The sequence below is a fragment of the Capricornis sumatraensis genome, chromosome X (assembly GCF_032405125.1).
Source record: "Capricornis sumatraensis isolate serow.1 chromosome X, serow.2, whole genome shotgun sequence".
Classification (NCBI taxonomy): Eukaryota; Metazoa; Chordata; class Mammalia; order Artiodactyla; family Bovidae; genus Capricornis; species Capricornis sumatraensis.
Window position 1 is genome coordinate 28,594,126 of NC_091092.1, and position 27,428 is coordinate 28,621,553.

General features: G+C 36.9%; 1 protein-coding gene across 1 annotated transcript in view; it reads left to right on the plus strand.

Moving 5' to 3' along the window:
* Positions 1–27,428, plus strand: part of ZNF280C (zinc finger protein 280C) — a 50,447-nt gene that overhangs the window by 3,247 nt on the left and 19,772 nt on the right. Inside the window, exons 3-10 of the mRNA XM_068963107.1 lie at positions 5,021–5,082; positions 5,880–5,922; positions 15,182–15,352; positions 15,492–15,601; positions 17,111–17,331; positions 21,496–21,653; positions 22,329–22,429; positions 23,147–23,293. Coding sequence (XP_068819208.1) covers positions 5,021–5,082; positions 5,880–5,922; positions 15,182–15,352; positions 15,492–15,601; positions 17,111–17,331; positions 21,496–21,653; positions 22,329–22,429; positions 23,147–23,293 — 1,013 coding nt within the window. The remainder of the gene's footprint in view (positions 1–5,020; positions 5,083–5,879; positions 5,923–15,181; positions 15,353–15,491; positions 15,602–17,110; positions 17,332–21,495; positions 21,654–22,328; positions 22,430–23,146; positions 23,294–27,428) is intronic.

Here is a 27,428-nt window from a genome sequence, read left to right on the forward strand (position 1 = left end):
CATCCAGCCATCTCATCCTCTGTCATCCCCTTCTCCTGCCCCCAATCCCTCCCAGCATCAGTCTTTTCCAATGAGTCAACTCTTCACATGAGGTGGCCAAAGTACTGGAGTTTCAGCTTCAGCATCATTCCCTCCTAAGAAATCCCAGGATTGATCTCCTTCAGAATGGACTGGTTGGATCTCCTTGCAGTCCAAGGGACTCTCAAGAGTCTTCTCCAACACCACAGTTCAAAAGCATCAATTCTTCGGCACTCAACTTTCTTCACAGTCCAACTCTCACATCCATACATGACCACAGGGAAAACCATAGCCTTGACTAGAGGGACCTTAGTTGGCAAAGTAATGTCTCTGCTTTTGCACATGCTATCTAGGTTGGTCATAACTTTTCTTCCAAGGAGTGAGTGTCTTTTAATTTCATGGCTGCAGTCACCATCTGCAGTGATTTTGGAGCCCCAAAAAATAGTCTGACGCTGTTTCCACTGTTTCCCCATCTATTTCCCATGAAGTGACGGGACCGGATGCCATGATCTTCATTTTCTGAATGTTGAGCTTTAAGCCAACTTTTTCACTCTCCTCTTACACTTTCATCAAGAGGCTTTTTAGCTCCTCTCCACTTTCTGCCCTAAGGGTGGTGTCATTTGCGTATCTGAGGTTATTGATATTTCTTCCGGCAATCTTGATTCCAGCTTGTGTTTCTTCCAGTCCAGCGTTTCTCATGATGTACTCTGCATATAAGTTAAATAAGCAGGGTGACAATATACAGCCTTGACGTACTCCTTTTCCTATTTGGAACCAGTCTGTTGTTCCATGCCCAGTTCTAACTGTTGCTTCCTGACCTGCATACAGATTTCTCAAGAGGCAGGTCAGGTGGTTTGATATTCCCATCTCTCTCAGAATTTTCCACAGTTTATTGGGATCCACACAGTCAAAGGCTTTGGTTTAGTCAATAAAGCAGAAATAGATGTTTCTCTGGAACTCTTTTTCCATGATCCAGCAGATGTTGGCAGTTTGATCTCTGGTTCCTTTGCCTTTTCTAAAACCAGCTTGAACATCAGGGAGTTCACAGTTCATGTATTCCTGAAGCCTGGCTTGGAGAATTTTGAGCATTACTTTACTAGCATGTGAGATGAGTGCAATTGTGCGGTAGTTTGAGCATTCTTTGGCATTGCCTTTCTTTGGGATTGGAATGAGAACTGACCTTTTCCAGTCCTGTGGCCACTGCTGAGTTTTCCAAATTTGCTGGCATATTGAGTGCAGCACTTTCACAGCATCATCTTTCAGGATTTGAAATAGCTCCACTGGAATTCCATCACCTCCACTAGCTTTGTTTGTAGTGATGCTTTCTAAGGCCCATTTGACTTCACATTCCAGGATGTCTGGCTCTAGATTAGTGATTACACCATCATGATTATCTGGGTCGTGAAGATCTTTTTTGTACAGTTCTTCCATGTATTCTTGCCACCTCTTAATATTTTCTGCTTCTGTTAGGTCCATACCATTTCTGTCCTTTATCGAGTCTATCTGTGCATGAAAAGTTCTCTTGGTATCTCTAATTTTCTTGAAGAGATCTCTAGTCTTTCCCATTCTGTTGTTTTCCGCTATTTCTTTGCATTGATCGCTGAAGAAGGCTTTCTTCTCTCTTCTTGCTGTTCTTTGGAACTCTGCATTCAGATGCTTATATCTTTCCTTTTCTCCTTTGTTTTTCGCCTCTCTTCTTTTCACAGCTATTTGTAAGGCCTCCCCAGACAGCCATTTTGCTTTTTTGCATTTCTTTTCCATGGGGATGATCTTGATCCCTGTCTCCTGTACAATGTCACAAACCTCATTCCATAGTTCATCAGGCACTCTATCAGATCTAGTCCCTTAAATCTATTTCTCACTTCCACTGTATGATCATAAGGGATTTGATTTAGGTCATACCTGAATGGTCTAGCGGTTTTCCATACTTTCTTCAATTTGAGTCTGAATTTGGTAATAAGGAGTTCATGATCTGAGCCACAGTCAGCTCCTGGTCTTGTTTTTGTTGACTGTATAGAGCTTCTCCATCTTTGGCTGCAAAAAATATAATCAATTTGATTTCGTCAATTTGATTTCGGTGTTGACCATCTGGTGATGTCCATGTGTAGAGTCTTCTCTTGTGTTGTTGGAAGAGGGTGTTTGCTGTGATCAGTGCATTTTCTCGGCAAAACTCTTACTAGTCTTTAATCTGCTTCATTCCGCATTCCAAGGCCAAATTTGCCTGTTACTCCAGGTGTTTCTTGACTTTCTACTTCTGCATTTCAGTCCCCTATATTGAAAAGGACATCTTTTTTGGGTGTTTGTTCTAAAAGGTCTTGTAGGTCTTCACAGAACCGTTCATCTTCAGCTTCTACAGCGTTACTGGTTGGGGCATAGACTTGAATCACCGTGATATTGAATGGTTTGCCTTGGAAACGAACAGAGATCATTCTGTCTTTTGAGATTGCATCCAAGTACTGTATTTCGGACTCTTTTGTTGACCATGATGGCTATTCCATTTCTTCTGAGGGATTCCTGCCTGCAGTAGTAGATATAATGGTCATCTGAGTTAAATTCACCCATTCCAGTCCATTTTAGTTTGCTGATTCCTAGAATGTTGACGTTCACTCTTGCCATCTCCTGTTTGACCACTTCCAATTTGCCTTGATTCATGGACGTAACATTCCAGGTTCCTATGCAATACTGGTCTTTACAGCATCAGATCATGCTTCTATCACCAGTCACATCCACAGCTGGGTATTGTTTTTGCTTTGGTTCCATCCCTTCATTCTTTCTGGAGTTATTTCTCCACTGATCTCCAGTAGTGTGTTGGGCACCTACTGACCTGGGGAGTTCCTCTTCAGTATCCTATCGTTTTGCCTTTTCATACTGTTCATGGGGTTCTCAAGGCAAGAATACTGAAGTGGTTTGCCATTTGCTTCTCCAGTGGACCACATTCTGTCAGACCTCTCCACCGTGACCTGCTCCTCTTGGGTTGCCCCATGGGCATGGCTTAGTTTCATTGAGTTAGACAAGGCTGTGGTCCTAGTGTGATTAGATTGACTAGTTTTCTGTGAGTACAGTTTTCAGTGTGTCTGCCTTCTGATGCCCTCTTGCAACACCTACCATCTTACTTGGGTTTCTCTTACCTTGAGCGTGGGGTATCTCTTCATGGCTGCTCCAGCAAAGTACAGCCACTGCTCCTTACCTTGGACAAGGGGTATCTCCTCACCGCTACCCTTCCTGACCTTCAACGTGGGATAGCTCCTCTAAGCCCTCCTGCGCCCACGCAGCACCACTCCTTGGACATGGGTTTGCTCCTCCCAGCTGCTGCCCCAGGCCTCAGGCACAGGGTGGCTCCTCCTCGCTGCCCCTGACCTCGGACGTGGGGTAGCTCCTCTCAGCCGTTTCTGTGCCATCGCAGCCTGGCACTCTCGGCCGCTGCCCCTGACCTCGGACGTGGGGTAACTCCTCTTGGCTGCTGACCTTTGGGCATGGGGTCCTCCCGGCTTCCACCCCTGACCTCACATGTGGGGTAGCTCCTCTCGGGCGTGCTTAGTGCACCGGTCGCAGCCACCGGCGACTGTCCCAATTAGGACAGTCCAATTAGGATTGTGTAAAATTCAGAGGAACAACATATTTAGTTTTAGTGGTGAATGAAGAAACAGAGTCTTTCTCATTATATTTATTTCTGTAAAGCCAGGAGAATTTACCAAAGAATGTAACCAGCATATCAATATTTTCTTATTATGGCTGTGCATGTTAGTGTGGTTTAGAGAGAGATTAATTTTCTGAAAGCCTAGTTCTGTCTCTAAACTTGGAATAGCACTTCTATTCAGTTATCAAAGATAGAATAATTGTTTAATTCTTAGTATCATTTCCTGTGGCAAACAGAGATGCTAAGTGGAGTGCCACTTCAATGAAGTAGGCATATTGATACATTTGCTGCTGATAGAGGAGCAGAATATTAATGTTTCCTAGTCACTGTGATGATTTTTATATCGAAGTATTAACCATATTTAAAAGTTATTCAAATCATCTTATTGACGTTGGATATATATCAATTAGAAATAACTATTACTCAACTAGAAAAATGTGTATTAGTAGTGATTCTGTCAAAAAGAAATTTGATCCTGGTCAAATTTCTTCTCTAAATAACCCCGAATTTAAATGATTCTATTAATGTCTTATGTCCTAAAATATTTTAGCATATGGAAATGAGCTAAATATTTTTTAAAAAACTTAATATAAAAGGGGGAATAAAAAATTGTGTTTGACGGACTACAGTCACCAAAAATTACTATAGAAATTCTTTAATGGCTTGGATAAATACATGGATCTTGAATTTCTAAATGAAAACAATACCAACTTATTTGAATGAAAAGATTTTTCTTCTAAAAGACTTTTGTAGTGCTTAGTCATAGAGCACTTCATATGATAAAAGAGCACTACTTTTGTGTGACTATACAATTATTTTATGAGATCTAGTTGTTTTCGACTAGGAGTGAAAAAGGGAAATTTTTTTATGTCTTATGGGATTTTTTTTCTGCTTTGTACCTTCTCTTGACTAGCAATTTTAGGTAAATCTATTCTTCCAAATTTTATTTGATTCCTCAATAACCTAGAAGTTACGGGTTCACATGCATACAACAGTGAGCATTCTTAGACTGATCCAGACTTTTGGTGTAGTGAGTAGATACGAGATACTTTTGTAAACTCTAGATTCAATTTAATCTCTGATGGTAGCCCTGTCAGTAGTCAAGAGCAGTGGTACAGATAATCCATCAGCTTGCCCATGATGAAACTTCAGGCTTTTAGGGGTGTGAATGTGACATGGAGATTGGGGAAGGGCTTGATTTCAAGTCACAGTAACCCAAGTCTGTATGCAACCTTGTCACCATTAAAAGAACGCAATATGCTTCAAGTATTGCTTATATATAGATTTTGGGGGCAAAGTTTTTCTATTATCATGATATATACTTTCACTGAAATAAAAAAATTTTTTTAAAGATAATTTTCATAGATATTGTGAACAGGGGTAATCTCGCCTCATCTTCAAAGGAAATAAGGAATGAGACAATCAAGGTATAGTATTCTTGTATTACTTTAAAATTAAAGTAAAATATTGTGGTAGAATTGTTGTGTAGAAAAATACAGGTGTTGGTGATGCTTTCATGCCTTTAGGTGAACTTGACGAAGACTCATCAAGTCCAGAGGCTGCCTTTCCTAGATTTCATCCTGAGTCTCGATCTTCAAGTCCAGAGGCTGCCTTTCCTATATTTCATCCTGAGTCTAGATCTTCATATAACTCTGATATCGTTCAGAACGTGCCTAAACCTGTAAGTGTTTTTAAAACTACACAATTAGTGCAGGGACACATTAGATGTTATAATACCCAGTTAGAATTGTGGACTATCATATCTAGTTATCATCCCAGTAGAAACATAATCACTGTCAGAAAATGTCACCATTTTTATGATAGTGCAACTGATACCCAAAATAATAGTGTCGGGAACTAACTATCCAACCTGACAATCACATAGCATGCTTAAATTGGTATAATATTGAAAACTATGCTATCTAAAAGTATTAGCAGTAATGAATATTGCATAATGGCAAAATTCTTAAGATAGTAAGCTGAACTGGGTATTCTTAATTGGGAAGATTTTTCCAAGATCGTTATTACTGTTTATTTTGAAAACATATTTTCATAGTTTCGTTTTTAAAACTTTTAACTGAAATAATCGATAATGGTAATATTAACATTTGTTAGTCTGTCAGTATGGTTAAGTCTTAGTTCTAAACGCTGTATATAAATTAATCTGTTTTAATTCTTATGACTTCCCTATGAGGTAAGCACAGTTATTTCCCCCATCTTATAGTTGAAACTGAGGCTCAGAGAGTCTAAAGGATTCATGATGGCCGGTAATGATGGATCTGGGATTTCAATCCAGGTTAACCCAAAGTTTTTAAATATGCACATCCACACATACAGTTAAGTATATACTGGAGGCTCAGACAGTAAAGAATCTGCCTGTAATGCAGGAGACCCGAGTTCCATCCCTTGGTTGGAAAGATCCCCTGGAGAAGGGAATGGCAATCAACTCCACTATTCTTGCCTAGAGAATTCTATGGACGGAGGAGCCTGGTGGGATATACTCCACGGGATCACAGAGGGTCAGACCGAACTGTGCAACTAACAGTTCTACTTTCATATGTACATTTAATTATATGCTTTTAAAAACAGAAGCATTATCTTAGAGCAATGATGTATTTTACAGACCACTGGGGTTCCCTGGGACTCTTTCAGGGGACCTGTGAGGTCAAAACCATTGTCTTAGTAACACTAAGACCTTTGCACTTTTTACTCTGTCAACATTTGTGCTAGTGCTGCAAAGGCAATGGACCTGAAACTGCTGGTGGCTTAATATGATTCAAGGCAGTGATACCCAACTGTACTACTAGTTTTTGGATTGGTGATCACCAAGCACTCACAGTAGAAAAATTTCACTTTCGCTTAAGAATATCCTTGAAGGAGTAATAAATTGTTTCTAATTTTACTAACTTTTGACCTTTGAATACACTTCTTTTTTAAATACTCTGGGTGATGAAGGGTAGTATTGCACAGTGAGTGAGTGAATTTGCTCAGTCGTGTCCGACTCTTTGCGACCCAGTGGACTGTAGCCCGCCAGGCTCTTCTGTCCATGGGATTCTCCAGGCAAGAATACTGGAGTGGGTTGCCATTTCCTTCTCCAGGGGATCTTCCCAACCCAGGGATCGAACCCAAGTCGCCTGCATTGCAGGCAGATGCTTTATCCTTTGAGCCACCAGGGAAGTATGCATAAAGCATTTCTACATCTGCAGTATGAAGTTTCTCTTGAGGAAAAGCACTTGTGAGAATGAATCACAAACTGAACTGGCTGGTTTTTTTAATACAATGCAATTTTTACTTGAAAGAATGACTGACAAAGCACCATGGAGTTTTTTATTGCTGCATAACAATAGTACCACAAACTTAGCAGCTTAAAGCGATATATATGTATTATTTCATGGTTTCTGTGAGTCAAGAGCTAGGGTATGGCCTAACTGGGTCCTCTGCTGGGCCAGGCTGCAATCAGTGTGTCAGGTAGAGAGAGCTGGAGTATCATTTAATACTGCTTCCAGGCTCACATGGTTGTTGGCAGTATCCAGTTCTTTGTGGGTTGTCAGACTGAAGGCATGAATTCTTGCTGCTGTGAACTGGAGCCTGTCCTCAGTTTCTTGCTGTGTAGACCTTCCTAGCATGACTTGGTTGCTTCCTCAAAGCCAGCAAGGGAAAGATGGGCTTTATAAGATAATCATGAACATCTGTTGCTTTTGCTAAATTCTCTCGGTTAGAAGCAACCACAGGTCCCACCCACACTCAAGGGGAAATTAGACAAGTGTATAAATATCAGGAGGAAATCATGGAGGCCACCTTTAAGATCTGTTTGGCACACACGGTGTTTCAGTACTCAGAGATACACAAAATCTGCCTCTCATGGAAGAAAACTGATAGTATTCTTGCCAATGATTAAATTTGGCCTTTCAAGCAAAAAAAAATCATTTTTTGAAAACCAGTATCTTCTGAAATTATCATCAGTAATAATATGAGCCCTGGACTAATATTCCAAGGAACCCAGATTGAGAATGAAACTCTAATGATGATTCTGTCTTTGTTCTTAAGTAGAGCATTGTCACAACTTCTATGAGCCTCACTTTCTTTATTTCTAAAATAAGAACCTTTACCCAGACCACTGGATCTCAAACTTGGATCCGCTAAGTATCCACAGGCTGGTTTTTTTTTTCTTTCTTTTTTTTTTTAATGTGGACCATTTGAATTTGTTACAGAATTGTTTCTGTTTTATTGTGGGCCAAAGCCTTGGTTTTGGTGTAGAGGCCTGTGGGATCTTAGCTCCCGGACCAGGAATCAAACCCATATATATCCTTCATTGGAAAGACAAACCTTAATCACTGAACGACCAGGGAGGTCCCTCCACAGAGTGTTCATAAGAATAGGTGTACCTAAAGATTGCAGACTATAAGAAATGCAGAAATTATTTGATTTTAGCTAGAATCAGATGAACTCGGTAATTTTCTCATGCTAGAGTAAGCAGCTTGGCATTTAGGAAAAACTAAGGAATTCTCTGGCAGTCCAGTGGTTAGGACTTGGCATTTTCACTGCCATGAGCTCGGGTTCAATCCCTGCTCAGGGAACTAAGATCCCATAAGCTGTACAACAAGGCCGAAAAAAAGAGGAAAAAACAAGGAAAAACAAACCACACACACACAAAAATACGGAAACATTATTATTTAAATACAGATAGAGACTTCCCTGGCAGCCCAGTGGTTGAGACTTTGCCTTTCAATTCAGAAGGTGCTGATCTGATCCCTGGTTGGGGAGCTAAGATCCCATATGTCTCCAGGCCAAAAAACCAAAACACAAAACAGAAACAATCTTGTAACAAATTCAATAAAGATTTTTAAAATGATCCATGTCAAAAAAATCTGTAAAAAAACACAAATGCAGTTATATGAAAATCATTCCTTTGTTGGACCCAGGGAGGAAGAATAATAAGACATGGGTATCTTTTGTGTTAACAAAAGTTAGAAACTAGAGCTCATCCAAACTCAGAATTTTTTGTTTCTGTGGACACATTTGTTTAATCAGAGTTCCTTAATCAGGTTCACAATCCTAGGGAGCTTTTTAAAAATAGAGATTTTTGTCAGTTGGTCTAGAGTGAGACCTTGGGCATAATAGATTTAAAAAAATAATCTTTCCAGGTGATTATTTAGCTACAGTTGAGGATGACATATATTCTCAAATGAATTGAGAATCCTGTGTAAGGGAATTTTCTCTGAAATATTTAAACCTGTCTTTAACCTCAGTAACTCTTTGGGGCAGGCAGGGAGATTATTATTCCTTTTAAAGTAAGTGTGAAAAAAGTAAGTGTGATATAAACCGTTCAATATATTATTATTTTTGCTTTCAGAAGCCAATTATTTAAAGAATTTTTAAATAATAAAAAGTATTTTATATTTACCTACATTAAAAAAGTAAGAAAGAAAGTAAATGTGATATTGTTGAAGGCACAGACTTTGTAATAAGGCTAACCTGCGTTCTATAATCCAGCTTCATCAATAACAAGCTGGGTTGTATTGGGAACCTTACTTAACCATATTTAACTTCAATTTGCCTATTTGTATAAATAAATGTAAATATTTATATAAATATAGGAGATCATTTTAGGTCTTCATTAGTACTGCTATGACAGCTGCTTAATAGAATACTTCTAGTACAGATCTTCCTTGACTTAGGATGGGGTTATATCCTAATAAACCCATCACAAGTTGAAAATGCATGTCAGACACTTAACCTACCACGCCTAGCCTATGTTAAATGTGCTCAGAACACTTAAATTTGCCTACAGTTTGGCAAAATCATCTGACACAAAGCCTGTTACAGTAATGTATTAAAAATCTCATGTGATTTTTTGAGTACTGTACTGAAAGTGAAAAACAAAATGGTTTTAAGTATATTGGTTGTTTGCCCTCATGATCACGTGGCTGACTGGGAGCTGTGCCTTGCTGTCACTGCCCAGTATTGAACCACATCTTACTAGCCTGAGAAAAGATCAAAATTTGAAGTACGGTTTCTGCTGAATGCTTGTCACTTTCACAGCATCATAATGTGGAAAATCGTATGTTGAGCCATTGTAGGTCTGGGACGGTCTGTACTGTGAAAGAGGCAAGTATATTTTAAGTTAACAATTGGTGACTTTTATTTCAGTTGCAGAAGAATAATTTGAATCTCAGAGGTGACTTGCCAAAGGTTCCACAGTCAAATAAATGGACAGGTCTTCTGAATCCCAGTCCATCACCTTTTGTACTTACCGATGTATTTGGTATCTTTCTGAACTACTTTATGAGATGTTAAAAAATCCCAATCTGAGAATTATTTTAACACGTTATTTGTTGGTTTAAGAATGTATCTGCTCTCTGAAATGGTGGTGCTTAACTGACCAGAATTATCACCTAGGAAAGGACTTAAAGTATGAACTTTGGAAGAAATGTTAAAGAACTATTTGTGGAGTTGCTGGTGAATATTTTCCATATTTCTCCAAATAGAGAAAATACCTTGGAGTAAGATTGTGCTTGGTTACAATTAAGTGATATGGCTATTACTGATTTTCTATAATAGGTTTTAAGGCTGAAATGCAGAAATCTGTGTGTTAAGCCTGAAATTCTAGGAATGGAATGGTTTGTGTAACTTTGATATGTCTCCATAACTTCTTAACAGTTAGTCTTTGTCAACAGAAAACTTAGTAGCAAAGTAAAATTCTTAATACCTGATTTGTCTCTCAACTTGTAAGCACAAAACAGGCAAGCAAGATCCTTATATTCCCACGATAAAGGTAATATGTATGGGGTTTGGTGTTCGGGGCGGGGGGTTCAGAAGAAATGAGAATTTTGTTTCCTATGGATGGTTAGTATGATATATAGAGTCTGTTAATCAGGACTATATTTTAAATACAGGTATCTGTACCTTTTTTTTTCACCAAACTTTATATTGAAAACATTTCTTTTTGTCATTGTCTGTTTCTGAAAATCATAATATTGCATGATAGTTTATTTATTTATGTAACCATTCCACCATTATTGGACATACAGGTTTTCAATTTTTGCAATTATAGATAATTCTCCACTAAATATTTTCATTTTCTTGGCATGTATAAATGCTTGGAAGTGAAATATTTAGAATGATTGGCCCAAAGGATATAAACTCTTACAAAGCCCTCAATAGATAACTGCCAAAATTTTCTTGCAGAAAAGTACCAATATATAACCTTTACTTTGCTGGTAATATTATTATTTTTTCATTTTAATGGTTTATCTAAAACTAACTTCCAGAAAAATTACAAATATAATCCAGAGAGTTCTCTTGTACTCTTTACTCAGTAGATGCTAATTTTGACAGCAAGTAATAATTATCTTTATTTTATAACTTATTAGTAATTGAATCATTAAGTGTATATTTACAGTATTGATGTACAGTTAAATTTACCTTTATAACTTATTGCAGGATTTTGCAAAGAATTCATCACAAGTTGAGTCAGATGAGTTTTCAGACTTACCATACTGCTTCAGCCAGAATACAGTACCACTGTCCCAAGATGGATCCACAATTTATATAGAAGGTTTGGTTTTGGCAGTTTTTGTAAACATAATAAAAAAGATGCTTGATGAATATACATATACTTGATGAATATATATATACTTGATAAAGATACATATACAGTGAATTTCTATTTTGAAGCCTATATTTTCATGTTACATTTTTCACATATTGTAAAATGGAATCTAAGGCTTCCCAGGTGACTCAGTGGGTAAAGAATCTTCCTGCAATGCAGGAGACACAAGAGACATGGGTTCAGAGACATGGGGTTCTCTTCCTGGGTCAGGAAGATCCCCTGGAGGACGAAATGGCAACCCACTCCAGTATACTTCCCTGGAGAATCCCATGGACAGAGAGAGCCTGACGGGCTGCAGTCCATAGGGTCACAAAGAGTCTGATGAGCACATATGCATGCAGAAGGAACACTAATTGTTCCTGAATGCCTTTCTTGAGTGATTTTCTATATTTAATGATAGAATATTTTCTTTCTTTTTATTAAGTCGGCTAACATATGTTCTTTGAGCACTTTGTCACTTGGAGGCAGCCATGCGCTGAAAAATCTTAATATAATTTCTGTGAGTCAGGGAAGTCCCTGATACCCTAATACTGTAATTTTTAAAAAAAATACTACTTGGAAGACCATTAGTGTGAGAAAAACCACATGGTTATAGTTGATTTCAATTAAAGGAGAATTACAGTTCTTTGATTACAAAGTTCTTCATTAACCTGAAATAGTATGCCATGAAGGAGTTTTATCTAGTTGAAAAATTCCGTTATCAAAGCAGTTGTTAGCAAATAAGACGTGTTATCACTAAGTGGAGAAAGGTACACAGAAATTTTTGTGACTGTTTCAATTGTTTACAAACAAATTATATATTTACTAAATCAAAATAGAATTTATAGTAATATGTGTGCCAAAAATATTTTCCCTTGACAATACTTGGTTTGATATTCACTTATGTAGGCATCACTTACCTAGTTAGTAAAATCGCCAAGAACCAAAATAAATGAGATGAAAGATGTCTGAATTTTGATTTTATGAAGCACCATAGTCTTTAATCATAGAAAAAAAAAAAATCTGAGTTCTTAAAGCTTCTTCTCTAAGTTACCATACTGCAAGAGTGAAACTTTGCCCAGATGGTAAATGGGTTATAGTTGATTAGAAAGATAGAGGCTTGAGCCTCTGTATTTTTGTAGCCTTTATTAAGTCACCTAACCAATCTCTTTACACCTCAATTCTCTCATAGTATTAAAATAGATATTTTTATTTTCTCACATAATGCTTTCATTCTCCAGACCTGAAATCAACCATTTAGCTATATAATTTTGATTCTCGCTCTACTTAGCTCAGGGCTTTTTTGAGGCTCAGATAAGTGAAAAGTGAGAAATGTGTTAAAGCTATAAAAGACAATAAACATTGTTAGAATTGATCTCAGTGAGGCAGCAGTGAGTGGTGGCATGAAGTGACATTGGAATTCCCTGCCCAGTAATTGAACCTGGGTAGCCTGGGTTGAAAGCCAGGAATCCTAGCTACCAGACCAGCAAGGGCTACAGGCTAGAAGCTATTTTTCCCTGGATCTTTGTCCCCCAATGAAAAATGCAGTTATCACAGAGGCAAAAATATGCAGGTACGAAGTTTATTATTAGAGACAGCACAGCAACAAGTCAGAGAGCACATAGGTAAACAGTTTGTTTAGTTGAGATGGAAGCAAGGCAGAGATACACACCTGGAGAGAAAAAGTGTGAGGGTGTTCCCCTAGGGAGGAGGAGCACAGTAAAGAGGAGGTTAAATCATTTATATAGGTTAGTTCTTCTGGGTCTTTGTTTACCTTTAGCCAATTATCTGGTTTCTTTTTCCACACCTGACCTACCCTATGGCCCTCTTCAACATACATTAGCAACTTTTTCCCAAGATGGTTTCTGGCCCAGAAGCCCTTAGCATCACATACTGTGGGGTGGTGCTCTCTCCTTTTTGACCCCCAAGGAGCCTTTCTGTACATGTGAGATGTCTCCCTTGCCCAGAGGATGGGAAATATGTGACCTCCTGATCTTTTAACGGGGTTTAGTTCCACTCTGTCCCTGCCATTAAAAATGCCCAGTGTCTGGTTATTTACCCTCTTCCTGTTGCTGGTTTTTATATCATGGGTTAGATTTCAAAGTATAGATAGGAGTCCAGTTATAAATATGTGATCTCAGAGCCAGTTTGTCTCTTGCTTCAGGAAATGTAAACGAGGGCTAGTAATGAATGTTCAGCCTGGAGCTCATCTTCTCACCCCAGGAAGTGTGAACAGGGGGCCAGTTATAAATATCTAGCCTGGAACCCATCTGTCTCCTGCCTTGGAATGATAATTATGATAATGTGTACTGTGTGTTCAGAATCATGCTTAATGGACCCCTGTCTAGGATGACCATAGTTTCTTGGAGAGGGCTGGATTTGAACTTGATTTTGAAGGAGGAGAATAGTATTTGTATTGGTTCTGTTGAAGATAGTGAACAGCACAAGCCAAAGCCAACAGAGATAAGTAAGTTGAATCAGAATTTAAAACTTGAGCTCAGAGTGATCTTGTTTAACTCGGCAATTTATGCATGCTATAAAAATTATTATATATAAAACAGCCTCTTGGATAACTGGTTGCCTAGTCCAAATAGCAGCGTCCATTGGTTGTTCAGTTAACCTGAGCCTCTGAGAAGAATGCTAGTGTGATTACACAGAAATTAGTTCTAAGTACCTGCAATAAAACTGTCAGTAATCATGTGTTTGAAGATGGGAAAGAATCATTTCTGTGTTATGTCAAAGAATGAAATGCAGCTTTGACACAGAAACCCACTAATGCAATACTCCTTTCCTGGCATATTATCTATTCTGTTTCTCTTATTAGTATAGAGTTGGAAGCATTAAGTTAAATGCAGGTTTAGAATCTTTATCACAAAGTACGTTTGTGTATGCTCAGTCATGTTGGACTCTTTGTTACCCCATGGACTGTAGCCCGCCCAGCTGCTCTGTCCATGGAATTTTCCAAGCAAGAATACTGGAGTGAGTTGCCACTTCCTACCCAGGAGATCTTCCCCATCCAAGGATCGGACCTGTGTCTCCTGCATTGGCAGGCGAATTCTTTACTACTGCTCCACCTGGGAAGCCCAATTATGTGGTATTTTCAAAAGGGACTTTTTCTGAATCTGGTTACAGCCTAAATAGACCCACTTTGGCAAATACCCTCAATCGCATAATTCTTTAACCTTTAAAATTATGGTTTTCAAACTCAAAGCTATTCTTAGCAATGAAATCTCTATTCAAACAAAAATTTTATGTAAAAATCTAATTTAAAAAAATACGAGGACAATGTATCTGTGCCCACTCTATTCCCTAAAATGGAACCATTAGGCTCAGGGAAACATAGTTTGAAAGTTATCATACTAACTACAAACCTTTTCATATGAACAAGTGAGGTATTGATATTCAAGATATTTGAGATTAGTTGGTTCTATTTTGCCCATAGGAATTATATAGATAGTGTAAACTATCTATATATACATTGTTAGAATTGATCTCAGTGAGGCAGCAGTGAGTGGTGGCATGAAGTGACATTGGAATTCCCTGTTGTTGTTAAGTGGGAAAAGAATCAACTCAGTTTTCCGTTAGATATCTCGGGACTTTTTCTAAGTATCTTAAGGAGTTTCTCTATGTTTTTAGATTAAAATATAAGTTTCTTTATTTGAAAGCATTTTAAGAATTCTTTTGCATAAAAAGTTTATCTCATGAATTGTTCAAACTGTGTAGTCCATAATGGCTGTTGTGCAATTTCTACCTATTGATCATACAAATTTTGATCATTCTTTATTTTCAGTTGTATGATATTGTAGTTCAATTATATTACCTTTATTTCCAAAGTATTCTTACTTAATTTTAAGTGTAAGGCCATTTTAGTAGTAGTTGTAAGCAGTATTGTAAAGCAATTTCAAATATCTTTCCCACTATTTTAATCATTGTAGGTCTAGATGAAACTCTGCCTAAAATAAAACATTCTGGTATTTCTAAAGTAAACACTGTTAATCCACAAAAGCCAAAGATCAACAAAAGTGTTTCTGAAATAGATCCTTGTGCTTCATGGTCTTTAATTCATTATTCTTCAGCAACATCATCTTATGTCATGTGGTCAAAAGGTAAATATGAATCTGGAGCATAAAAAAGCAGCTGTATTTATACATAAATTTCAGAAATTATGAATTTTAAAACTGCTGTTACTGGTTGGATTTAAGGTTAAAAAAGAAGAATTTGAGTCATAAAACTCCTGTATTTTAGGTACACATACCGTATCAACTGCCAATAAAACTGGAACATTTTTTGTAAGAGCTTGTCCGAAGTGCAATGTTGAGTTCAATCTTTTGGATCCTTTGAAATACCACATGAAGGTAAAACATTTTTGAAAGTTGGTTTTTAAAAATATTCACAAATCTCTGAAAATTTTAGTATTAAAATAGTAAGAGTTGATGTATAGTAAATGCTAATTTGTCCAGATATTTAGATAAGAAATCTTCTCACTGCTGTTTTCATACAAGTTAAGTAAAAATTGATATTCATAATGATACCTTTATAAGAGACTTTAAAATCCTTCCAAATTAAATTTTAAAAATTAGGTTTATATATACTATATATTATAGTTTAATTTTTAATGAAATAGTATATTAATCAGAATATTTTATTGATTAGATCATGCCATTCTTCAAACTTCTTAGAAAGCAGGTCTTTTTATTGATGCTCAATCTTCCATGTAATTTCTGTTTTTTTTTACATTATTTTCTGTCCATGGTGATATATGTATGTCACATTACTCAGTGAAAATCTTAGCCTTGCATTTTAACTTTGAGCACTCAGCCATAAATTCCTTACAGTGGAGCATTTCATATGAAATGATAGCTTTAACTCAGAGATTACAGTTTGTGTAGTGTTATAAATTAATTCTAGCTTTATGTTGGTGTAAGAAGCTCTTGAAATTGTTTTAGGTAATTTTCAAAGTGCTAATGAAAATAGTTTAAAAATATTTTAGTAGATACTCCACCGTTCTACGCATCTGTGAAAAGGTACTCTATTGTTTTCATATGCCCAGTATAAATGGCAGGAAGCGGGGAAGGAAGGAAGAAAAATGGCAGTGTAGAAAATAATGCAGGAAAGAAAACTGAGAAGAAAGCAAGGCAGAGGAAGCTATGTAGGAAAAGTTGTTGCTTACTATTTCAAAGATTGGCAGTTTTTTTTTCATTCAAATTCAACATTTCACCAAAAAAATGTAGAAAAGAAACATCCTAGAATTCCAAATACAGTCTCTATTCTTGGGCGGAACTGTATTTGGTTTCTATCACTATTCCTAACTCCCTGAGTATGACCTCTGTTAACTGGACTTTGGGCTTTGGTTTTTTAAGTAAGAAGTAACTTCTGCAATGTTTTCAGATTTTCCATTTATGTAATATTGTGTGGAGACACTTGGTGTTTTTATGTTTTTCATAATAAATGGAGAGAGAAAAGAAAAGGAGTTTGTTATCTTTAATTTGGGAGTAATATGGTCACATGATTCAAAGAGCATAAGAGGGAATACAGTGAAAAACATCACCCCTGACTCCTGTTTGCCTAGTTCCCAGTACAACTCACAAAGGAAATATTAACTTGTTTTGTATCTTCTTTGATTTTCTTTCTGCATATACAGGCACTCGTGACTGTACTTATTTTTCGTTTGTTGTTATACAGAAATCCTAGCATATATACTTCTGCACCTAGGGAAAGTGACAAACATTCTCTAACTTGTAGCTTTTATTTATTGTTTGTTTGTTTATGATTAAAACTATGGGAGACTATATTTCCACATGAGCGAGCCTGTATCTCACTTTTAAAAGAAATATAAATGAGGCTGTTTTTTTTTTCTCTTTCAGGTTTGTTGTCCAGACATGGTAGATACATTTATGGAAATGATTAAAATAGAGCTTTCAAGCATTGAAAATAAAAATATGACTGGTGCAGAGAAAGGAAAACTGATTATGTTAGTTAGTGACTTTTACTATGGAAGACATGAAGGAGGTTTTGATGATGAGGAGAAGACTTACACAACCTTTAAATGCTTCAGTTGCTTGAAAGTTCTTAAAAATAATATTAGGTATGTAATGATTTATTTCTATTTTGATTTGAAAATTGAGTGCTACAGATGTAAATGTTGTATTTCCTTTTCTGTGCCATCTTAGGAAAGCAATTTTAACTTTTTACTAAGAATAAAGGCAAATTTTCATGTTGAAAAGCTCATCTTTTCTTACATGTTTAGGAGTTTGACACTTGGATCCATTTAGTTGTATTTCTTTCAGATACCTTAAGAAAGGATAAAATTTATTTTAAGCTAGGGGAAATTCTATTTATTTTTTAACTGCTTCTGGTCTTTTCCTATCACAGGAAGAACCACTTTATCCAATTTGACCTCTCCATGTCTGTCTTATTTAATATTCTAATTTTACAATTCATATTTATAATTCTAGTACATTTGCCTTGAGAAAAAGTGATTTTTTAAAATCTTCTTTAAAGAAGTATTAGCTCTAAGCAACATGTCTGCTTTGATTTTATAATTAACACATTTTCAAAGTAGAGATTTAACTCTCAGTAGAATTCTGAAGAGTTATACATGTTTGCTTTAAATTTTAGAAACTTGTCCTTTACAGTCTTTGAGTTATATGGTGTATTAACATATCTGTTATCCTAAGTGAGATAGTAACAAGGCTTACTGATTAGTATTTTTTAATTGGCTATATATCCTGACATTTTTCTAATATTTTATTATAAAAAATTTCAGATAGCAAAATGGAAGAAATTTTAGTGAACATACCTGTATATTTACCACCTCAATTCTACCATTAACATTTTACTATATGTACATTGCTACATATCTATTTATCCATAGACCCACCTGATTTTTTATACTTTTCAGAGTGAATTGCAGACACCAATGCACTTCCCTTAGGTGAGATGCATACATGTATATGTATGTCTGTACCTCTATTGTGACTCACATGTATATAAACTTTTAAAAATATTTACCCTTGAAAACCATAATTTATAACTAGCATCCCTAAGTATTCCATAGATAGGTAATTTCTAAGCCTAGCATTTATTTTCTGGTGAATTCTTGGGTCCAAAATGAAGTACTTATAAAAACACTGGAATATACTGTAATATAAGCCTAAAACAATTGTGAATGCTACATTTATGATACCACTTTATAGTTTTGAGAGACCTTTGACATATATTATTCATATGAGTTTTCATACTTCTTTACCTCCTTTTATCAAGCCCTGCCAGCTATCAGTTGTTAAGGGTCCCAGTAGCTTAATAGAAGAGAAGTTATGGTTTGAGCTATAACACTGAAACAATGTTATGATAGAACTTTGTGACCTCCTTCCATATTATCACTCTTATAGTAAAATACATTAGAAAATAATGCTAGTAGATTTGGCAAAATGCATAGAAAAGTGGTTCACTAGTTAAGTTCCTTGGGGTGTGTGTGTGTGTGTGTGTGTGTGTGTGTGTGTGTGTGTGTATACTCAGTTATGTCTGGCTCTTTGCAGCCCCATGGACTGTAGCCTGCCAGTCTCTTCTGTCCATGGGATTTCCCAGGCAAGAATACTGGAGCAGATTGCCATTTCCTTCTCCAGGGGATCTTTCCAACCCGGGGAACTTTCCAACCCAGGGATCAAATCTGCGTCTCTTGCACCTCCTGCTCTGGCAGGTGGATTCTTTATCACTAGCGCCACCTGCAACGATGAAATATTATGTATCTGCTATTAGAAGTTCTTCCATCATTAGCTTTTTGGCTTTTCTTTAATGAGATTAGCCCATTTAATATTAGCATGAAGTTTTCTTTGTTTTTTTTTTTTGTTTGTTTTCATTTCAAAAGACTACAGATTTCTAGATTATCAGAACATCTAGAAATTTTAAACTAAGCATATTTTGTAAAACCTAGGAATGTTGTGGCATTTTGGACATACTTTTAGTAAATGAGCCGGTAAACACTGGATAACCAAAAATGCTACATGTATTAAATAACATTTTACCTTAATGATAAAAATTAGGATGGCAAATCGATGGTTTTAAAGGATGGTAGATGCTAATAGCTTAAGATTTGTCCTCTCAGCCCTGTCAAAAAATTGTAGGATATTTTTTCCTATGAGTGTCACCAAAACCAGTTACAGCTATTTTATTCTGAGAATAGACTCATGAGGGGTTTTCTTTTTTTCATATCTCCACCTGCTGGTTTAAGAAGTGTGAGCTGCTGATAAGGGCAGGGTAATAACTAAGGGATAGCTAGTTGGTTAACAGAATTTTTTTTTTTTCTGGGTGTGCTGTGAGACATGCAAGATCTTAGTTCCTTCATCAAGTACTGAACCTGTGCCCCCTGCAGTGAAAGTCAGAGTCCTAACCACTGGACTGTCAGAGACTTCCCAACATTATTTATACGAATAAATTTTACTGAAGTTATGAGCTGAAAAGTTAATGGCTAATGATCTTTAAATGTAAATTCTTAGGCAAGACTAAGACTTTTAAAAAGATTTAAATAGAGATGATGTTAAAATGAAAGGACTAAACGATACTTCAAAGCAAACCATGAGCAACTCTAAACAGAAGTGATGTTTTGTAGATGTAAAGAGATAAATGTTAAAACCTCCATAATGATTATTGTCTAGGTTACAGACATTATTACTTCATTTCATGATTATTTCCTTTGGGGACTCGGTGACTAGCTGTTAATATTTGACCCAGACTAAAGATTGTAATTTTGATTAACTTTACTTTGAAATTCAATAAAACATTTCAGTAAGCCCTTTGAAATAGATAAGCCTGTTTATATTGTACTCTGTGCCATTGAAGGTCATAGTTATTTCTCATAAGAAACCTTTTAGGGAATCTGACTAAGCAGAATGTAGAACTGAAAAATGGACAGTAGGTGCTACAGAGGGAACAATCTGCAAGTTAGAACCATTTGTTCTAACAGTAAACGTGTCATTAAAAAGATTCTTGTAATTATAGGTGTTAAAGTCACTGTTACATGCATTTAGAAACCAAGACACCGATAAAAATACTAATAATTTGTCTTTGCTGAGGCCATCTCATGATTCTGTAGCTGCTTTTGGTGGTAAAGTTTCCTTCTTTTAAGTATTTAAAATGTAGATAGTATTTCATGTACAGAAAAGAGGCCTGTTTTTCTTTATAAAAAAAATTTAATCTAAAGTAATGGTGAAGCTAAGTAGTGGTTCAGTTCAGTCGCTCAGTAGTGTCCGACTCTTTGCGACCCCATGAATCGCAGCACGCCAGGCCTCCCTGTCCATCACTAACTCCCGGAGTTCACTCAGACTCACATCCATCGAGTCAGTGATGCCATCCAGCCATCTCATCCTCTGTCATCCCCTTTACCTCCTGCCCCCAATCCCTCCCAGCATCAGGGTCTTTTCCAATGAGTCAACTCCTCACATGAGGTGGCCAAAGTATTGGAGTTTCAGGGGGTTATTTAAAAACTAAAAGATGCAAACTGTTTACTGATGCAGTTAATGAAAGTGATTATTTGAAGTGCACACTTTTTGAGAGGACTCGAAGTGAGTCCATAGAGCCCTCTGACATCTTCCAAAGGAAGGTCTTATTACGAGGCTGGAAGGATAATCAGGGTGCCACCTGAGAGCTCTGTCCCTCCCCAACTTATGGTGTGGCCCACCAGAAACAAGTGCAAGTTATTACTAGTTCATGGTGAATATGAGTGACTCCCTGCAGTTTACCAGTAGAAACGACAGGATTGCTGTGAAAGCGCTGGTGTCAGGCTCCGAAGCAAACCCACCATGGCCAAGCAGAAGGGACTGCAGTCCAGGAGAGCCTCTCACAAATCAGTGGAATGGAACTGGGAGATCAAAAACCAAGGTCCCTTACAAATTAACAGAGATTGGAGTCAGATGTTATAAAGGGTAGAAAATTTCCAGCAGCTCTAGAGGAAACAAATTGCTTGAGTTCCAGCTTCAAGGAAGAGCTAAATCATATGTGATCTCTCTTGATTGAACTGCTAAAGCATTATAAAGAAAATGTGACACTGGAAAGCTTTTGGAATTCTGAGTTGTAAAAGAGCAAATAATTTGAATTGCAAGTGTGGAAAAAAAATTGAGAGGATTGATGGCTTTGGAGGTGTTATTTTGAGTAATGCACCTGCATTTGTAACATGTAAGTTCAGATAGTTATTTGTGAGATTTGTCTTTGGTTCTATATTTGAATATCTGCACCTGTTGACTATCACGTGTAGGTTTATGAACCACATGAAGCATCACTTGGAACTTGAGAAGCAGAACACTGAGAGTTGGGAAAACCACACCACCTGCCAGCACTGCTACCGTCAATACCCGACGCCATTCCAGCTGCAGTGCCACATTGAGAGCACACACACTCCCCTTGAGTTTTCCAGTAAGTCACAGTCTATCAAACTCTTGAACATGAATGATTTTGATTAGCTAACCTATCAGGCATCCTGAAGAATTCTGATGGAAAAATAAGAATAAGAAATAGATTTGGTAATTTGGGGAAAGCTTGAAAGCATATTTTAACTTGTATAAACTTCTCAATACAATTACTTACTGACGTTGAAATCCTGCTTGTCATATCCTTGGCATAACTCATGCATTGTACATAGGTGGCAAATTAGAAAACTCAGATCTCCTAGTTTGCAAATATGAAATAGGTGGTTTTCATTTATACTCTAATAAGAAAAGTAACTGCCTATTGTAATAGTTGAAATCACAGAGTTTGAACTTAACTTAAATTCAAATCTCAGCTCTGCTTCTTAAAACGGCAGTGAGATGACAGGCAAGTTACTTAATCTTTCTGGGCCTCAGGTCCCTTATCTGACAAAAGGGAATAAGGTTAACAGTACTGCTCTCAGTGATGGTATGAGAATAAAGCAAACTAATAATAAGTAAAGTCCTTAGAACAGCATCACAAAGTTAACAACTATAAAATTGTCGGAACCACCGTCAACACCACTATTATTTGTTGTTGTTGCTGTGGCTATGGATGTACAAATTGAATCTTTGATTGATATATATCTTTAAAATGGTGTAATGTGTGTTTTTCCACTTTCAGCTATTTGTAAAATCTGTGAATTATCATTTGAAACTGAACATATTCTTCTGCAACATATGAAGGACACTCATAAACCTGGTGAAATGCCATATATTTGCCAGGTACACAGACATTTTATTGTGTATCTAGGTATTTAATTCTCATGAAATAGTACTGTTCTTTTGATTTTTTTAAACTGTTTAAATAAAAATGAGTTACCAAAATGAAGAACCTCTTTAGTATTTGGAACTTGGTTTAACCCATGTATATGTGGTGGTGGGTTGGATATGATCTTTCGGCCATAGTTTGCTAACCCCTGTACTAGGCAGACAAAAAGCCCTGCTGGAGAAAGACAAACATACAGGCTTTCTTACCCTGTAGGGAAGACTATAGACATGATAGAGAAATAGGAATTACTGTGAGTTATGAGGAACTCAAGTAAAGGCTTTTAGGCTGGTATTTTTCCAAAATTTGAAGCGGTTCCCAATAAGATAGCAAGATAAAGATAAATTGCCTCTGTTATAACCTGTATACTATTTAAAATCCAAAGAAGAGAATGCTCCATTTCATGTAACAGGAAAAACTTTATAGATAAGGGGTATCAGAGCTTGAAAGTTTGAGTCAAGCTGGGGGATAGTAGATTTGAAAAGAAGGAGGGAAGCTATGGAATTAGAAATATATCCCTAAACTTTGCAACACAATTTTTCTGTTTCAGAAATCACCTGTATTACTTGCAGTATCAGGATCTGTGGTTGTAAATGTTGCAGGGCTGAACTTTTATATAATTGCATATAATTTATAATTTTCCAAGTTAAAGTAAGTCTTCTTTATATTTCTAGGTTTGCCAGTATAGATCATCATCATTTTCTGATGTAGAAGCTCATTTTAGAGCATCCCATGAAAATACTAAGAACTTGCTGTGTCCATTTTGCCTCAAAGTTAGTAGGATGGCAACTCCCTACATGAATCATTACATGAAGCATCAGGTGAGATGCAGCAGTTCTCATTTGTTCCTTTTGCCTTAGTGAAAAGCTTACATACCTAAAACTTAGAACATTGGTTAGATTTGTTCTAGAAGGAAAGCAAGTGAAAGTGATAGTCGCTCAGGTGTCCAACTCTTTGTGACCCCGTGGACTATAGAGGCTGCCAGGCTCCTCTGTCCATGGGATTCTCCCGGCAAGAACAGTGGAGTGGGTAGCCATTCCCTTTGCCAGGGAATCTTCCCAACCCAAGGATCAAACTCAGGTCTCCTGAATTGCAAGAAGATTCTTTACCGTCTGAGCCACCAGGGAAACAGAAGGAAAGCAAAGTTGTTACAAATAACACAATTTACAACTTATGCTGAAATACTTGTGAAGCTTCCACTTCTTGTCAGCTTCCTGGTGGTGATGAGGCTCACTAATAGTGAAATTTATAAAAGGTAAGTAGAAGTAAGCAGCCTAAAGTGGAGGGGAAGAGGAAAGATGAATGGAATATTTATGTTGGATATTTCAAGGGTTTAAGAATGGTTAGAATAGGAATTATTTTAAAGGTAGTTAATCAAGATCACGGGTTTCCCTGGTTGCTCAGACGGTGAAGACACTATCTGCAATGTGGGAGACCTGGGTTCGATCCTGGGTTGGGAAGATCTCCTGGAGGAGGGCATGGCAACCCACTCCAGTATTCTTGCCTGGAGAACTCCATGGACAGAGGAGCCTGGCAGCCTATAGTCCATGGGGTTGCAAAGAGTCAGACGTGACTGAGCGACTAAGTACAGCACAATCAAGATCAAGGAAAAGGATACGTTTTTAACTGAGGAAGATAAGATTGAGGATTCATAATCTTTTGTTTTCCTCTTTTCAAACTTTATTTCCACTTTCTAACCCATTTTTAATTATGAGAAGACATGTGGTTGTCATCAGAGATCCAGAATGGTCTCTTGTAGCAGCCAGTGACAAAGGAAACAGCAGTGGCACATTTGTAGATGTGAACTATGACAAAGAACTGTGTTTAGGTTGTAACTTGTTTCTTGGGTGACTTTGAACACTTCTGTTTGGTAATTTCTGGGATATTAGTACTAGTGCTTGCTCCTTTCCCTTAAATTTTCATTTTATGCTTGCTGATGGTTTTCCTGATGCAATTAGACTATCTTTCATGTGGGCTGAAAACTTTGGTAAAACAGTGAGCCTATTCTTAAGTGTTTGAAAGAGAAGTCACACATTTTTTAAAATCAGAAGTCAGTGAATTTACTGAATCTGATTATATAATCAAGTTTTGTCTTCTCACTGATCAGTTCATCACATTTTCTTATTATCAACTGCATTATCCATGGCCATTTTTTTCAGCACTGGTGCTAATGTTGCTTTCAGTTCCAGTCATTAGATGATCATGAAATCAAATTACAGGTGTTAATTGGAAAAAAATCATAACAATAGAGTATCCAAATACATTCAGGATCACCTTTGTTGTGTCAACACGCTTTTTTTTTGTTTTGTTTTGTGTTTTTGGTCCTGGTATGTCATTTCACTGTTATTTGCTATTTGGATAAGGTGTCCTACACTGGGTGTGACTGGTGGTTGGGTGATTCCAGGTCTTGTATTCAAGTGGTTTACTTTGTGTGAGTGAGTTCTCACTATTTGATACTCCCTAGGGTTAGTAGTTCTCTGGTTGTATAGGGTCTTGGAGTCAGTGCTCCCACTCCAAAGGCTCAGGGCTGGATCACTGGCCAGGAACAGTGTTACAACAGGTCCTTTGTTATGGCATAAAGTTAGATTAAAATAAATATCCAAAAAAAGAGAAACCAAAAGTGAACCCCAGACAAATGGCAGTTACACTGTCATGCAAATAATAATTAAAATAATGGAATATACACATATATCCCAATACTGTTACAAACCTATAGCAAAACCTTTCTATTCAAGTTTCCCCAGCAGTGTTCCATCAGATATCAAGTAGATAGACGGTCTACTCTAAAATTGTTCCTGGAAAAAGAAATTCAGTAATGGCTGAACTTACAAAATAGCTTTTTATTTTTAATAGAATTTTTCAGCGCTTTTCACATGCTGAAAAATACTTAAAAGAGCATAAATTTCCAAGCAAAGAATATGGTATATATTATTTCCAAAACTTATTTAACCATTAAATCCTTACTTGCACAATACATTTTAACATCTCTTGAGTAGAGCTTGTGAAACACTGATCTTGGTGCTCTCTATTTTATCTTTTGACCTTTGATTTTGAAAGAAAGACTCAACGAACATGAGTTTGAGCATATTCTGGGAGATAGTGAAGGATACAAAAGCCTGGGGTGCTGCAGTCCATGGGGTCTCAAGGAATCAAAAACAACTTAGAGACTCAACAACAAAGAGATATAAAGCAGTAGCTTTATTTTATTGCAAAACTTTTAACATAACTCTTTTTCTTGTGCTTTACTAAGCTCCAGAGTGAGGTAGAAAGGTAAAGAGATGGATGGGCCTGCTATGTGGACTATGTCTCCCAAGTGGTTTAACCTGATTTGTAATCAGTCTTCGTAGTGTGAGTTGTGTGTCTTAACTTGCCACATAAATAGGAAAGTGTTAACCCAGCAAGTCTGAGTTGCTCAAATCATGCACATTTTCAGAAGGGCCTACTTGTATAACTGGCCCTTGGCTAACTCCTGGAAACTGAGCCTTTGTTATTAACTGATAAGTGTTTTGCATGCCTGATACCTTGAGCCATGTTGCACCAGCTTTTCTAGACCATTTGTGCCAGAATATGATTGTGGTGAATTCCTGCTTTTCTTCTGGGATTCTGAAGATTTGATGACTGAAGCTCATAAAAAACCTGGACTTTCAGACTCAAAATATCTTCCTTAGAAGACAAAACAAAAGCCTAAAAACTTCACACTTGTTACTACAATTGGTTGCTGGGGGATTGATGAACGTGTCCTGTGCAACTCCATTGGGAGAGGGCACTTGGAAACTGGTATCAGTATCCACCAGATTTCACCTGATGCACTTTTTTCCTGTATTAATCCTATTCTGTATCCTGTCACTATAATTAATCATAGCTGTGAGTATAACAACTTTTAAGCTCTATAAGTCCTACTGAGTCATCAAACCAGGGAGTACTGACACACCACGGGCGCCCATTTGTTTTGTAAGTTTGGTGTACCTACCAGGTAGGCGGTCAGCAGTCAGTAGAGGAAAGAATATTAATAAGAAGGGTCATCAGACATCCTTCAAAGTATTCGCAGTTTGTATAATTGTTCATGAAAGACTTGAAAATTAAAGCTGAGCAAGTTTATAAGCTTGTAATTAAGATGCTATTAGGGCAATTTTAGACAATAAGAATTGTTGAATTCATATAAATGTGGGTCATTCTGTTCTTTTGGAAGACTTTGGTTGTAACCTTTTCCTTAAAATGTTATGTATTCAGTGATTTTAGAGCTAGAAATAGTTTGTACAACTTTTAAGAAATAATGAAGGATTTCATTTGTGTTTAATAGCCTCATTCGATCTTTATAGTAATAACAAGCAGTTAACATATGCTTATCACTTGCTGTGTGACAGTCACTAGTGCTTTTACTTGGATTATCTTGTTTAATCCTCACAACCTCTTTATGAAGCAGGTATGTAAGCATTTTCATTTCACATATAAGGAAACAAAGCTTTATAGAGAGTAAGTTAATTTGCCCGATGTCACTTTCTGTAATAATTGGCAAAGCCAAAAATTGACCTATTTCCCAAACTTTTATTGCAGAGTCATTCTTTACTGGCATTAGATCTAAAGGCAAGTATTACAGACAGTCAGAATTAGCCTTGAAGACCCTCAGATCACCCAGACAATATAATATCTTTGTCAAAAAGTTCAATACAGTTTTTTCTCTATTCCTTGGGATAGGTCACCATTTTTGGTTGAACATCATGTTATTTTTAAAATGTACTGTATTATTATTAGCACATCACAAGCATACATGTAATAAGAGATATGAAAGACTTGAGTCCAACTAGGAATTGTCAATTAATGTCCTCATCTCAGGGCTCTGGGCAAATGCTCAATGAATGGAATGGCAGGTATTTCGAACTAGTTTAATTGTGCCTGCTTCTCGTATGTACTGTCATTCTCTTGCTGCCTGCCTCACTGTTTATTTAACAGATACTT